The sequence below is a fragment of the Elephantulus edwardii genome, unplaced genomic scaffold (genome assembly GCF_000299155.1).
Source record: "Elephantulus edwardii isolate Elephantulus edwardi_28Jun2011 unplaced genomic scaffold, EleEdw1.0 scaffold00001, whole genome shotgun sequence".
Classification (NCBI taxonomy): Eukaryota; Metazoa; Chordata; class Mammalia; order Macroscelidea; family Macroscelididae; genus Elephantulus; species Elephantulus edwardii.
This window is the reverse complement of record NW_006399751.1, coordinates 16,599,877-16,614,717: the sequence shown is the minus strand read 5'-3', so window position 1 is coordinate 16,614,717 and position 14,841 is coordinate 16,599,877. Positions and strand designations below refer to the sequence as shown.

General features: G+C 37.2%; 1 protein-coding gene across 1 annotated transcript in view; it reads right to left on the bottom strand.

The window, feature by feature from the left end:
* DNAH7 (dynein, axonemal, heavy chain 7) overlaps positions 1–14,841 on the bottom strand; it is a 308,525-nt gene that overhangs the window by 129,879 nt on the left and 163,805 nt on the right. Inside the window, exons 37-39 of the mRNA XM_006878928.1 lie at positions 5,487–5,642; positions 4,726–4,894; positions 1,089–1,215 (exon numbers count right to left, since the gene is read on the bottom strand). Of these exons, the coding sequence (XP_006878990.1) occupies positions 1,089–1,215; positions 4,726–4,894; positions 5,487–5,642 (452 nt within the window). The remainder of the gene's footprint in view (positions 1–1,088; positions 1,216–4,725; positions 4,895–5,486; positions 5,643–14,841) is intronic.

Sequence of the window (14,841 nt, the reverse complement as noted above, 5' to 3'; positions counted from 1 at the left end):
AATTATAGAAAATAAAAGATATAGAAAAAAAAAAAGAAAGGATGAACTACACAGCAAGCCCGGATAAGAAGTGCAATGATCATAGTTAGGGCAGAATTAACATGAGGAAAGAACATTCATTTAGAAAGACTGACTTTTCATTTTTGACCTGACAAAGAACCAGCTGTCCACTTCCAGCATCACTGGATAAGTCAGAAGATGACAATACCTTGAGAATGAGCATCCAGGAGTTGAGACCTACACTGTCCAAGTCTGCCTGGCTCCCTTAACTCCATGCTTTGGTTGAGTAGTATTGAATAAGTAAAGTGAGGAAACAATGTCTCCCCCAGAGTATAGCCTCTGATTGGGTCAGTGGTGGTACAATGATAGAACTGAGTTTATACCCCTGTCAATGTCACTTATATACAAGCACCACCTATCATCTGTCAGTGGCCTGAATGAGGCTTTCCCCAATTCAGATGACCTACGCAGAAAATTCTGATAATCTATTCCCCAAATTAATGAGCACCCTTTGGATCACAAAGAGTGGTCAGTTCTTCTCCGCTGGTTATAAGAATGGTAGAAGACCAGATGGCATTTTGTTCTTCTGTCAATGGAATCAATGATGAACTTGAACAGCTACCTTCAACCACATGAATTTCAAAGGCTGTAATTCTCAAGCCTTGAGAGACAGCTCTCTGAGGGACTCAGATCTACTAGAGAGTCACATAAATAACAGGATAAACACGGCATCTCTTTTCCAGAGTCTGAAATGTACTAGTGGTAAAGTTTTAAAAAATTATTAGCTCATCATGGGCATATTATAAAATAGAATTTGATTGGTTTTCATAGATTTTACATAAATATGTGCAGTTTTAGACTAAAAAAGGAAAGAAATAAAGAAAAAGAAAAGGGTGCTCTGACCTCTTGGTGTTATGCTTCCTTAGCTGAATGTGAGAGGAAGGGAAGAGAGTCAATGTTACTTATTTTTCCTTGTCTAGCAATGTTTTCATGGGATAGCCCAAGAAGAATTACGGGAAACCATGAAGTGGTTTCAACAGATCTAATACTTCTTAATGAATTTTTAAAAACAAACATAAATTACTTACCAAATCTTTAAATGCCAGTTTAGTATTCTAGAGAAGATTGCATACATAGATTTATCACTAAATTCATTGATTGTTATAGTATTGAAATGTCGCAAATATCGAGGAGTTATTGGATTTCGGCCACCACCTAAATATTAAAAACAATAGCTCTTAGAAATATTACCAGCCTACACTATTTCCCTCCATTTCAACAACTTGAAAGATGGTCAAATTCAAAGCACAGAGAAGTTAAGAGAAAGAAACTTCAGGAAAACTCTGATCTCAACCTGTTTTCCTTTCAAATACAAGATGTTCTCTTTCTAGTTGAACCATTTAAATACATTAAAGTAATTAGACATAATCCTGGGAAAGGTCTACATTATCAAAGGAAATAAGATTAGGCCAAAAAATATTATGATCATCCAAAGCAGTCAATCTATAAAGCTAATTGCTTTATATGCAATATTAATACAACCTTGAGGAACTGAACTGACCCGGGCAATTTTCCGTATTATTTACTATCACCATTACCTAGGTCCCCATATACTAAAATGATATTCTCTAACAATAGTCTTCACAGATCATATGGCTATTTCCCTGAATGTTGGGTTTGTTGTTGTTGTTTTAATTGTGGTATTAAGTCACATCATAACCCAACTGTAGCTTCAAATAGGAGGTTTTAAAAATTTTTTCATATCATTTTACAGAAGTAGTATTGTTGCTGTTAAGTGGCATCAAGTCAACTACAACCCATAGTGACTCTAAAACAGATCTGAACTGTGTCCTATCCTGCTCCATCGTCAAGATTTCTCTCATGTCCCCCTGTTGCTATAATGACCATTTTGCTTTCGTTATAGGTGGTATCCATGACGTCATCCCACAGCTCATCTGGTCTCTGGTTATTAGTGTATAATGTATCAAATCTACTCCTGGGATGGTTTTTAAATTCAATTGAGACAGACTTAAAGTCATAGTTTGGTTCTCATGGGCTTCTTTTCTTCAACTTCTATTCGAACTTGCACATTAGTAATTGATGGTCTGTTTCACAGTCAGCTGCTGCCTGGTCTTGTTTTGATCATTGATTTTGGGCTTCTCTAGAAATATCATCTTTAAAATATACAGAAAAGTTGCATTTACCTTTTAAAGTGACTGAGTCATCTTTATAAAGAATAGTAAGAGTAACACTAGGATACATTTTTGCATAAATACATAGGTTGTTTTAATCAAGGCAAATTTGCATTCTATTCATATTACTGAATAAGACATTATTCCATACTGCTTCTGAAACTATGCACATGCACTGTCAAAGTATTCAGGTCTTTTGTTCATAGGGTCGCTATGGTTGCTATGAGTTGCCTAAGACTTGACAGCACTAAACAACTGTCAAAGTATGGAACTTGTTACTATCCATCTATAGCTTAAAAGGGTTATGTGTGTCAATGTATTAAAAGCTTAAAATAAACACAAAGCTTAAGGGTTTATAGAGATGGTGAAAGCTTTCAAAAGCAAAAATCTATCTTCAACTCTTCAGAGTACATTCAGAAACAGTGATATCCTTAGGAAATGGGTCCAACAGGTGAGGAAACTTTACCAGTTGATCCCACTCCTCTGTCAGTGTGAAGGAAGGTGGATGTATGTGGCACTAAAGGGCAAAAGAATAGTGTGGGGTAGCAGAGGAAAAACAAAGGAAAACTGAAGACCCAAGAGTGATAGTCTTTTTTCCCCCTTTTGTTTCTTATTTGATTTTATTTTTAATTGAGATTTTATTGTAAGTTTATAAAGAACTTGGATTTCCATTCATTCATTATTGCACATTTTCCACCCTGCCCCTCTTTCCCCCAAGTTAGCTTTTTTCTTTGGAAAAAAAGTTCTTTCATTGTTGTACTCTTGTCATGCCAATAATACCTAATCATATATTCCTTTAATATAGTTCTCTCCCTTGCCTATTTCAATGTCGTGTACATTATTTTCCCCCTCTTTTCTTAGTTTCCTGCTACCTCCATGTCAATCCTGTTTTATAACAGTGGCATTATGAAGTTATTTGTCTTTTTGTGACTGAGATATTTCACTCAGCATAATGTCCTCTGGAGTCACCCATTTTATAATATTTGTTAAGTTCTTTGTTTTTCAATGTTGCATAATATTCCATTGTTAATATATTCCATTATTAATATATCACAGCTTCTCTATCCATTAATTTGTTGACGGGCACTTGGGTTGTTTCCAACTCTTCGCTATTGTGGACAGAGCCATGATAAAAATGGGTGTACATATATCTGCTTGGGTGGCAATTCTGGTTTCTTTAGGGTATATTCCCACTGTTGGAATTGCTGGGTCAAATGGCATTTCTATTTGCAACTTTTTGAGAAAGCGCCATACTGTCTTCTATAGTGGTTGCACCATTTTACACACCCACCAACAGTGAATAAGGGTTCCAGTTTCTCCACAACCTCACCAGTATTTGTGTGTGCTGCTCACCAGTATTTCTGTGTGTTGAATTTTGCTATTTTTACTAGGGTGAGATGATATCTCATAGTTGTTTTGATTTGCATCTCTCTTAGAGATTAGGGATTTTGAACATTTCTTCCTGTGTTTGTTTTCCATCTGAATATCTTCTTTGGTGAAATGTCTGTTCATATCCTGTGTCCATTTTTCAATTGGGTTATTTACCTTTATCTTGTTGTTGTTGTGCTCGAGTGTTTTATAAATTCTAGATAGAAGTCCTTTATCTGACAAGTTGTTAGCAAATATTTTTTTTCCAAGTCTGTGGCTTTCCTTTATACCCTGTTGGAGAAGTTTTTGTATGTGCATAGGGATTTGATTCTTAGAAGGTCCCATTCATCTATTTTATCCTCTCTTGGTTGTAGGGAGTAATAGTCTTTGATTTTTTTAAAACAAAAAAAGTTGAAGTGTTGTTGAAAATGGCCCAGGGCATTCCTTGAGAGAAGCATCTTTAAAAATGAAAATAATATCTGCTTAAAGTAAGGAAGAGAATATTTAAAGTTATCTAGTTAATGGAATCAACCATTTTAGATACCTTATCATAAAACTCCCTAGATATTTCTCTGAATTAAATTCTCTGAATAAATTCCACATAGAAGATATATGTAAAAGATCTTTAAAAGTAAATAGTTTGGCTATTTTTTATCCGAACATTTCTTAACAGCCTGCATAAACCGTGTTGTTAGATGCCAAAGGGTTAACTGGGACTCACAGGACCCTAGACCTTTGAAAAACAGCATTAAAGAATGAAAACAGAAGGAAATCGATGGCCCCAGAAAATTAAGATTCTCAGAATGAAAGAAATAGGACAAAGTCCATGAAGGAGAGAGGAACAGGTCTTGAACAGGAGAGCTGGTGGAAGAATGGCCACAACCAAAGCAATCTAGTTTGCAGTGTGACTACTCGGGCACAACTGTGGTCACTCACTTAGCTCAAAGTGTATACACAGAGAACTCTACATTCAAAACTTTAAACTGTTTATTTGGTTTTTCCTTTCTTTTCTCAGCGCTTTAAATTTCACAAGTGACTGCACTTTTAAAAACTTAGTAATAAATTAATGACAATTTTGTTTCTATTCTTTATATTTCTTTACATATAAATTTAAAATGAATAACATAAACTAATGTAATAGTTGGAAAAAAATTTCAATACGTACCTGGAGGCCCCATAGCACACATGATTTGAATGTCCACTAGTTTAATCACAGAACAATCTTTTAGGTCATACCAATTCCAGTGATCTAACCACTGTCTTAGTAATTCAATGGGAGGCTGAGCCCCGTACACCTCTCGAGCAGGCATATTGACATCGTCCACAAAGACAACCTGGGATGGAAAGAGGAGATATAAAGAAATGCTACTAAAGTATGCTAGTGATTTATCTTAAGTGTGTAATAAATATATTGAGGCAAGAAACAGATTATTATCTTGAAGAGTATTATCATGCTGACTAGTTCTTTTCCTGTCAGGAATAATTCCCCTTAGTATCATATACAAAGGCATTTGCGTCATCTAAGGCCAGGGATACAATCTCATCACTAACCTTCGTAGGCTTAGTTTAGAACTAACTAATTTTCTCATATTATTTAGTTTATAACAAGCAACATAAGATGCCACTAAGTGAAAATAAATAGAGATGAGATGAATGAGAGAATTAAAAATAGGAATAAATTCCAGATGAAAATTCTACTTACATTTTTAAGGAAAAATGTTTGCAATGTCTGTCTACAGCAAGTTGAAATACAATCACAAATATTAGGAAAATGTTTTAATAATAAATTGTGTTAAAAAAAGGAAAATGTACAAAGTACTGCAAATCCCTCTATAATCTGGCATCCTGGTTTCACTGTCCTGATTGTAGTGATATATAAAAATAGGTTCAGTGTCTATTTAGTGTACAGAAATAAAGAAAAATTACCATTTTCTTGCCCAAAGGCGGACCGAAAACTCCCTTTCTTCGTTTGTCCAACTTTGACATGATAATATTCTGGGTTTGAGCTGCTGTAGTTTGTGCTGAGAAGTTAATTAGGAGAGGCTTGTAGATTTCCTTATTGAGCTGATTTAGAAGAAAATTCTACATAACAAGAAATAATAAACTACATTTGGAATTATGCTTTGACATTTCAAAAGCAGCATTGTTGACAAGCTCACAATTAGAGTGTCAGAACCATGTAAAAAGAGATAGGATTAATTAAAGTAACACCTGCCATATCAGTGGAGCACCTCCAGTTGTCTAAACCCAAAGTCTCTGCTAGTCACATTCAGAGTACACGTTCCATTTTAATGTAAAGACACTGATACTCAGAGCTTAAGGTACCTGTTACAGACCTCACAGGTAATACACCAATTAAGACAATCATTTTCACTTCTCCTATTTTAAACACAATTTCTTCTCTTTTCATTTGTATACCAAGTCATTTAATTCTTAAGGAAGCTTAAAAATATAATCAAATGTTCAAAATAAAAGTCACTAAGAAGCAAACATAATTAAAATAGTACTTAAATACTATGGACTAAAGATGAGAAGTACCAGAATTTGCTAAAGGGCTCTTTTGCTTTCACTTTTCTTCTCCTGCTAGTGCCTTCAAAAGCCCTGGAATCACATACTTCTCCCTTTATTATTAGACTTCTGGTGAAAAAAACCAAAGCAAGCACTGCCACTTGTCCAGATGGGTAAAGGAAAGCAAAAGACAAGTTAGTTTAGTATATTCTAAACTTTACTTGCACTAAGTGCTTTCAGAATTCAGCTTTAATTGTTTGAGATTCTAGATTATAAATCCAAAATATTTTATGAAGTTCCTTTTCATAATGTGGTTATATCCTCAGCATTGCCATCATAAAGCCAATATAAATCTTGAAAGAAGATTTTGACATTCTAAGCTATGTACAAAGACAATGTCCTTTTTTTAAAAAAAAAAGGAATACTATGCTGCATTGAAAAACAAGGAACTCATGAACTATTATACAAACTGGGTGATCCTTGAGGACATTAGGCTGAGGGAAATATCTCAGTCACAAAAGGACAAATACTGCATAGTGCCACTGTTATAAACAGGGACAGACAACGGGGTTGGGGGGAACCTAGGAAAAGAGGGGATAAATAGTGTACTGCACTGAAACAGATGCTTGAGAGAACTGTTTAAAAGGAATATATGATTAGGTATTATTTTCAAGACAAGATTCCAGAAAAAGAAATGCATAGTAAAGTGGACTGTGGACTTGGTGTTTAACAATGAATGAATTTTTTTTTTCTTTTCAAAGAGAAAAGCGAACTTGGGGGGAGGTGTAGGCAGGGAGGAAAATGTGTGACAATGAATGAATGGGGGAAAATTAAATGGGAAGAATATACTGTTAAAAAAAAAGAACTAACATGTTTCTGTTATTAAATTGTAGGCATGTCAGGTATTACTGTTATTGAGTGCCATCGAGTTGCTTTCAACTCATGATGACCCATGTGACAGAGTAGAATTCATCCATATCATTTTTAGGCTGTATTCTTACTGGAGCAGATTTCCCAGTTTTCTTTCTTGTAGAGTCACAACCTTTAAGGTTAACATCTGGGCACTTAACATTGAACCACAGGAGACAATGTAAGTGGAGAATATCACAAAGAGAGGTCAGACTATTAGATTAAAGGCTAATTTTTAACAATCCAGCAGGAAATAGTTTCTTACTTAAAATTCTTTTTGCATAAAATCAGAACGTTCTAAAAATATCCACCCAAACTAAAAAATGACAGCTAAAATACCAAAACGTAAAAACATGGAAGCTCAGGATAAATGTAGACATATTTTCTCATTATTTTGTAATATTTATTTTTCCTTAAAAATAATAAATTCATAATTTTAATTTTTCTTTTCATAAAATGAAAGAATGTGCAGAGACCTATTACTAGAGCATAAAAAGGAGAAGTATTCATTTGGCTTTTCTCAAGATAAAAGAACTGAAAAGCAAATTCAAGCCTTGTAGTGCAATACTTGAGATGCTATGGATAAAATCTTGAAGGATCCGGGAATCATCATAAGATTACAGGAATACACAGAATCACTGTGTCAAAAAGATTGGCCGAGATTGAAATATTTCAGGGAGTACCGTATGATTAAAAGCCAATGGTAACGAAGGAAGAAGTTCATGCTGCATTGAAGGCACTGGCAAAAAATTAAGGCTCCACGAATAGATGGGATACCAATTAATATATTTCAAATGACTGCAGCAGCCCTGGACATGCTCATCAGGCTATACCAGGAAATTTGGAGGACACTTGTCTAGCTAAATAACTGGAAGAGATCCCTTTTGTTCTCAATCTGAAGAAAGGTGAGTCAACAGAATGGGGACATTATCAAACAATATCATTACTATCACATGCAAGCAAAGACCTGCTGAAGATCATTCAAAAATGACTAGAACAGGACATAGCAACCCTGTGGACAACAGCTCTGAGTCCTGCTTTATCCTGTGCCAATCTGGCTTCACCCTTTCAACCTATTTATTCTCCGTGGATAATTCAATATTCTTCTCCAGCACCACAGCTCCAAGACATCAATTCCCCTTCTATCATCCCTAGTCATTGTCCTGCTTTCTGATGCACAGCAAGTAATTGCAAAGACCATGGACTGGATCAACTGCACCTTAGTCTCCAGACTGATGTCGTTGTTCCACAGTACTGTGGAAAGGTCCCTGGCAACAGATTTTCCCCAGTGCAATTTATCTTTTGATTTCCCGGCCGCTGGTACCAAGAGTGTTGATTGTGGAGCCATGCAAGCTGCAGCTGTTAACAATCTCAATCTCTTCATCGTCTATCATGATGCTGTCAATCGGCCCAGTGGTGAGAAATGTTGCTATCTTTATGTTGAGCTTCAATCTACATTGACTACTACAGCCCTTGACCTTCTGCAGCAAATACCTCAGGTCCTCTTCTGTTTCAGCAAACAAGGTTGTGTCACATGCATAGTTGTTAATGAGTCTTCTTCCAATCCTGATGCCACATTCTTCCTCATAGAGCCCCGCCTCCAGGATGATCTGTTCCATCTATAGATTGAAAAGGTATGGAGATAGGATACATCCCTGGCATACTCCTTTCTTGATTTTGAACCATGGAATGTTTCCTTGCTCTGTTCAGATGACTGCCTCCTGGTCCAAGTATAGGTTTCGCATAAGCACAATCAAGTGTTCTGGGATTCCCATTCTTCTCAGAGTCAGCTTCATTTTGTTGTGATCCACACAGCTAAAGGCATAGTCAATAAAATACTGATAAGACATTCCTCTGGTACTCTCTGCTTTCAGCCAAGATCTATCTGAAATTAGCTATAATATTCCTAATACCACAGCCTCTTCTAAACCCAGCCTGCACACGTGGCAGTTCTCTGCTGATGAGCTCAGAGGAAGACTCTCAGTGAGACAGACTGACACAGTGACTGTTACAGTGGATTCATAAAAATAAGAGATGATGAGAATGGTACAGGAGAAAGGTTCAGATCCATTGTTCACAGGGTTGCCAAGTCATAGATGACTCCATGGCACCAAACAAGAGTAGAATTTTAAATAGTTTTAAAAAATTTCCTAATTAAAAAAAATCATCATAGCAACACATCAATTTTTTTAAATATTTTTTTATTTTATATGGGTTTACTTACAAAGTTCATAGACATTTTTCACACTGGATCTTTCTCATTTCCTTTACCCACTCTTCTCTCTACCCATCAAATTGTGGGACCCCATGATTACTCTTCTCCCACATATCCTTACTCCTCTGCTTCCTGCACCCCTTAGATTCTCATACATGTTTTACTAGTTATCTATTATTACAATAACAGTATTATGTAGTATTTATCCTTATGGGATTGAGTTAATTTATTTATCAGAATGCTCTCTAGTCCCCCCCCCCAAGTTAAGTAATAATTTTCAAAATCATTTCTCCTACATGCTGCTGTAGTATTCCATTGTGTGAATATACAAGAATTTCTCAATCCATTCGATGGTGGTTGGATATTTGGACTGTTTCCCTGTTCTTGCGATGGTGAATAATGCTACTATGAACACTGGTGTACAAATGCCCATTTGTATCTCAGTTCTAATTTTCTCTGGGTATATTCCAAGCAGTGGAATAGCTGGGTCATATGGAATTTCAAAGATATCAAATGAATTAAGGATCGTGTTGAACATGTAGGTTGCTTTTGGAAGGATTGTCATTTTAACAATATTAAGTCTTCCTATCCATGAATAGGAAAAATTTACAAAGCAAATTACAAGAATCATATGATCTTAGCAATTGATGCAGAAAAGGCATTTAATAAAATCCAACACCCCTTCCTCATAAAGACACTCAGCAAAGCTGGAATAGAAGGGAATTTCCTCAACATAGTGAACAGTATATATAAAACCAAGAACTGATATTATTCTCAATGGAAAAATACTAAAATCATTTTCCTTGTAAACAGGGACCAGGCAAGGATGCCTACTGTGTCCACTTCTATTCAGTATTGCATTGAAAGTACTTGCGAGGGCAATACAAGAGAAGGAAATAAAAGGAATCTAGATCAGCAAAGAGATGGTTAAACAGTCACTGTAAGCAGACAATATGATACTGTACACAGAAAACTCCAAGGATGCAATAATAACAAAACAAACAAACAAATAAAAACAACAAAAAACCCATTAGAGTTAATAGACCAATTTAGTAAAGTGGCAGGATATCAGATTGTTAACAACTTTAGTCTGCTTGGCACCGTAGCCAGGAAATAAAAAAATGTATTTTGATGGGAAAGTCTGCTGTTAGGGACCTCTCCAGGGTACTGAAGAGCAATATTGTCACTCTGGAAACTAAGGTGCGTTTGATACCGGCTATGGTCTTTGCAATCACTTGTTATGCATCAGAGAGTTGGACAATGACTAGGAGGATAGAAGGAGAAATGATGTCTTTGAGCTGTGGTGCTGGAGAAGAGTGCTGAATGTACCCTGGACTACCCTGAAAACAAACAAATTCATCCTAGAGAGGGTTAAACCGGGATGCTCCTTGGAGGCAAGGATTCTGGGGCTTTGTCTGACATACTTTGGACATGTTGTAAGGAGGGAAAGGTCCTTGGAGAGGGACATCATGCTTGGGAGGGTGAAGGGATAGCGCAAGAGGGGAAGACCCTCTATGAGGTGGATTGATTCAATGATTGGGCTAATCAGGATGGGTGTGTCAGAGGCAGTGCGATTGGCACAGGACAGAGCAGGGTTAAGGGCTGTTGTACACAGGATCGCTATGAGTCGCAAGCAACTCGACGGCACATAACAACATCAGTGTGATTCCTCCACAGTAACAAAGAGAACTCAAAGGAAACCAAGAAAGTAATAGCACTTGCAATAGCCAAACACAAATTGAGATACTTGAGAGTGAACCTAAATAGAGACATAAATTATCTGTATAAAGAAAACTACAGAACAACCTCCCAAGACACAATAAAAGACCTAAATAAATGAAATTTCAAAAATCAAAATCTTAAAAATCAAGCAGAAAGTATAATGTAGAAATAAAACTAAGCATACTCAGTAAATGATTATGAATCTAAGATCAATTTGCCTGTTATGAAAAATAGAACTCTGTTTAACATGCTGTTGTTGTTGTTATGTACTGCCAAGTTGCTTATGACTCATAGTGACCCTATGTATAATAGCCCTGAAACCTGCTCTATCTTGTGCCAACTTTACTGTTTCTAACACACCTACCCTCATTATCCCAGTCACTGAATCAATTAATCTCATTGAGGGTCTTCCTCTCTTGCACTATCCCTCCACCCTTCCAAGCGTAATGATCCTCTGCAAGGATTGGTCCTGCCTTGCAACATGCCCAACGTGTTAGACGAAGCCTCAGAATCCTTGCCTCTCGGGAGTAGCCTGGTTTTACCCTCTCAAGGATGAACCAGTTTATTCTCCTGGCAGTTCAAAATTCCTCTCCAGCACCACAGCTCAAAGTCATAAATTCTCCTTCTATCATTCCTAATCACTGTCTAGCTCTCTGACACATAAAAAGCAACTGCAATAACTATGGCCTGGAAGAGGTACTCCTTAGTCTCCACACTAACATCATTGCTCTTCAATGAGACATTTCTGACAAAATTTAACTGTATTTGGATTCCAAGATAATCAATCATATTATTGTCTGATTCAAAATGTTCCATGCCAGTACATCTCATATTGCCAATAACTAGTGTGTCAATATTTATGTGTTTCATTTCTTCCTTAACAATATCTAATTTTCCTATATTCATGGTTTTCACATTCCATGTTCCAATGACTAGCATCTGCTTACAACAGTTCCTCTCCTTTCTATTTCCATACTCGAGGGCTCCATTTCAGTTGCCCTATCTGTTAGTCTAAGTGTGTTCTATTGTACATAGGGTTTTTGAAGGCCTGCTAATTTGGAAGTGGATGGCTGATCCTTCTTCCTAGTCTGTCTTAATCTGAAAGCTCAGATTTAGAATAGTATTTGACAGACAAGTATTTGACGGAAAAGAGCAGATGAAAGATATTTCCCCAACTGTAGAAATGACCAATAGTTTCAGTGTTGTCCCTGCCCTTGACACATGTGTCTTGACCACCCATTTTCCTGCTCCACCAGCATTCCCCCCTACTCCCACCTACTCTCTTTAACAGCTACCTCCTAAATCCAGCCCTTGATATGATAATTTATATATCAAGCTTTCTGGGCTTCCAAATGCCTCAAGCTGCTGCCAGTTGCTTATGCCTCGAGCTGCAATACTTAAGGATGCTTTGGGCAGAATATTAAATGATCCAGGAAGTATTAAAAGAAGATGGAAAGAATATACAGAGTCATTGTACCAAAAGGAATTGATGGACATAGAAGAATTTCATGAAACAACGTATGAATAAGAGCCTGTGGTGATGAAGAAAGAAGTTCAAGCTGCTCTGAAAAAAAAAAATAAAAACAAACAAAAAAAAGCACACCAGAGCCCTGGGAATTGACAGTATAGCAATTGATAAATTTCAACAAACAAGACGCTGTCCTGGATGTGCTAAGTTGTGTCAAGAAATCTGGAGGACAACCACTTGGCCAACTGACTTGAAGAGATCTACATTTGTTTCCATTCCAAAGAAAGGTGATCCAACAGAGTTTGGAAATTACAGAACAGTACCATTAATATCACAAGCAAGCAAGATTCTTCTGAAGATTATCCAAAAATAACTGGAACAGCACACCAACAGAGAATTGCAAGAAGTATAGGCTGGGATATTATAGCTAATGTTAGATGGATCTCGGTTAAAAGCAGGGAGTCCCAGAGGAATGTCTACCTGTGTTTCATTGACTATGCAAAGGTATTTGACTATGTGAACCACAGCAAACTGTGGCTAATTCTGAGAAGAATGAAATCCGAGAACACTTGACTGTGCTTATACAAAACCTATACTTGCACTAGGAGGCAGTTGTCAAAACAGAACAAGGAAACACTGTATGGTTAAAAAATGGGAAGGGTTTGTGTACAGAGATGTGTCTTTTCTCCATACGTTTTCAATCTACATACAAAGCAGATTATCCAGGAGGATGGACTCTATGAGGAGAAGTGTGGCATCAGGACTGGAGAAAGACTCATCAACAATTTGTGTTACACAGATGACACAGCCTTGCTTGCTGAAACTGAGGAGGACGTGAAGCACTTGCTAGAGAGGGTTAAATCAGACTGCTCCTTGGAGGTAAGGTTTCTGAAACTTCGTCTGACATATTCTGGACATGTTGTAAGGAGGGACTAGTCCTTGGAAAGGGATGTCAAGCTTGGAAAGGTAGCGGGACAGTACAGGAGAGGAAGACCCTTGATGAGATGGATTGATTCAATAACTGGGATAAGGGAGGTAGGTGTGTCAGAGACAGTAAGATATGCACAGGATAGAATAGGTTTTAGGGCTGTTGTTAGGTCACTATGCGTCACAGGCAATTCCAAAGCACAAAACAACAACAACAAGATAATCAAACCTCTCTAGAAATACTTACAGCAAGGAAATATCAGTAAAAAAGAGATCATATAAATGACAACACAAAGAAAGCCAAAGGAATTTACTAAAAAGAACAATTAGCACACTGCTTTTTGTGTGGCTTTTGTACATAATCCCTAATATATGAAACTTTAAAGATTTCAATAAACCCAGAAGGTTGTCTTCACTCATTTAAAAAATTGCAAATACGTACAATTTTATGGATTTGCTTGGACAATGGTTGAAGCAGAAGCTTTATCTGACATGCTTTGGACATGTTGCAAGGAGGGACCAGTTCTTGCAGAGGGATGTCATGCTTGGAAGGGTGTAGGGACAGAGATAGAGAGGAAGACCCCTGATGAGATGGATTGATAGAGTGACTGGGGTTTTGGCGGTGGGTGTGTTGGAGACAATAAGATTGGCACAGGGCAAAACAGGGTTTAGGGCTGTTGTACATAGGGTCGCTATGAGTCACAAGTGACTTGATGGCACATAGCAACAACAACTCAAGATCATTTATTTGATGCATTGAATACAAATGATCTAAAACCATGCTTCCAAATGCTGGTCCTCTAATGTGAGGGCCTACAGATAGTCTGCAGATATCTATACTGTACTGTTGTCTTATTTAAGACAGCTCAACATCTTTTATTAATGGAGCTCCCTCATTGTAGAGAACAGCCATGTAAAGTGGAGATCCAAAGTCATCTTTCCATTGTCCAAGTGAATCCATAAAGACTGGTGTTTTCCATGCTAGAGTTTGAAAGAACTATGTATGGCTCTAACAAGCTTTCTACTTTCAAAACTCTGAAATGAAATAGCCAAAGGTCAATGTAATCCCCCAACTCAAGGAAACACAGTTTGTATAAGGGTGCTGACAAGGTGCAGAGATCTTGGACTTTTTAAAAATTTTATTATTTTTGTGTAAGTTTACCGTCAAATCAGATCTGACTGGTACAGAAGGAGACTGTCCCTCCGTCCCCAGCAGAGCATCTGGTGAATTCAAACTGTGCGCCTCTGGGATTGTAGGTGCAGCTCCTTACCACTAGGCCACCAGAGCTCCAGATCTTGGACTTTTATCTATTGATGTTGCTACATGCCATTGAGCTGATTACTAATTCCATTTCATGCAACGTCTTCCTACACTGTCCCTCCACCCTTCCAAGCATGACATCCTTCTTCAAGGACTGTTCCTGTGTGTGTGTGTGTGTGTGTTACAATAGCTAGTATTGTGTGAGGAGGAATGTGCCATCAGGATTGATGGAAAAGTCATCAACAACCTGTGTTATGCAGATGACACAACA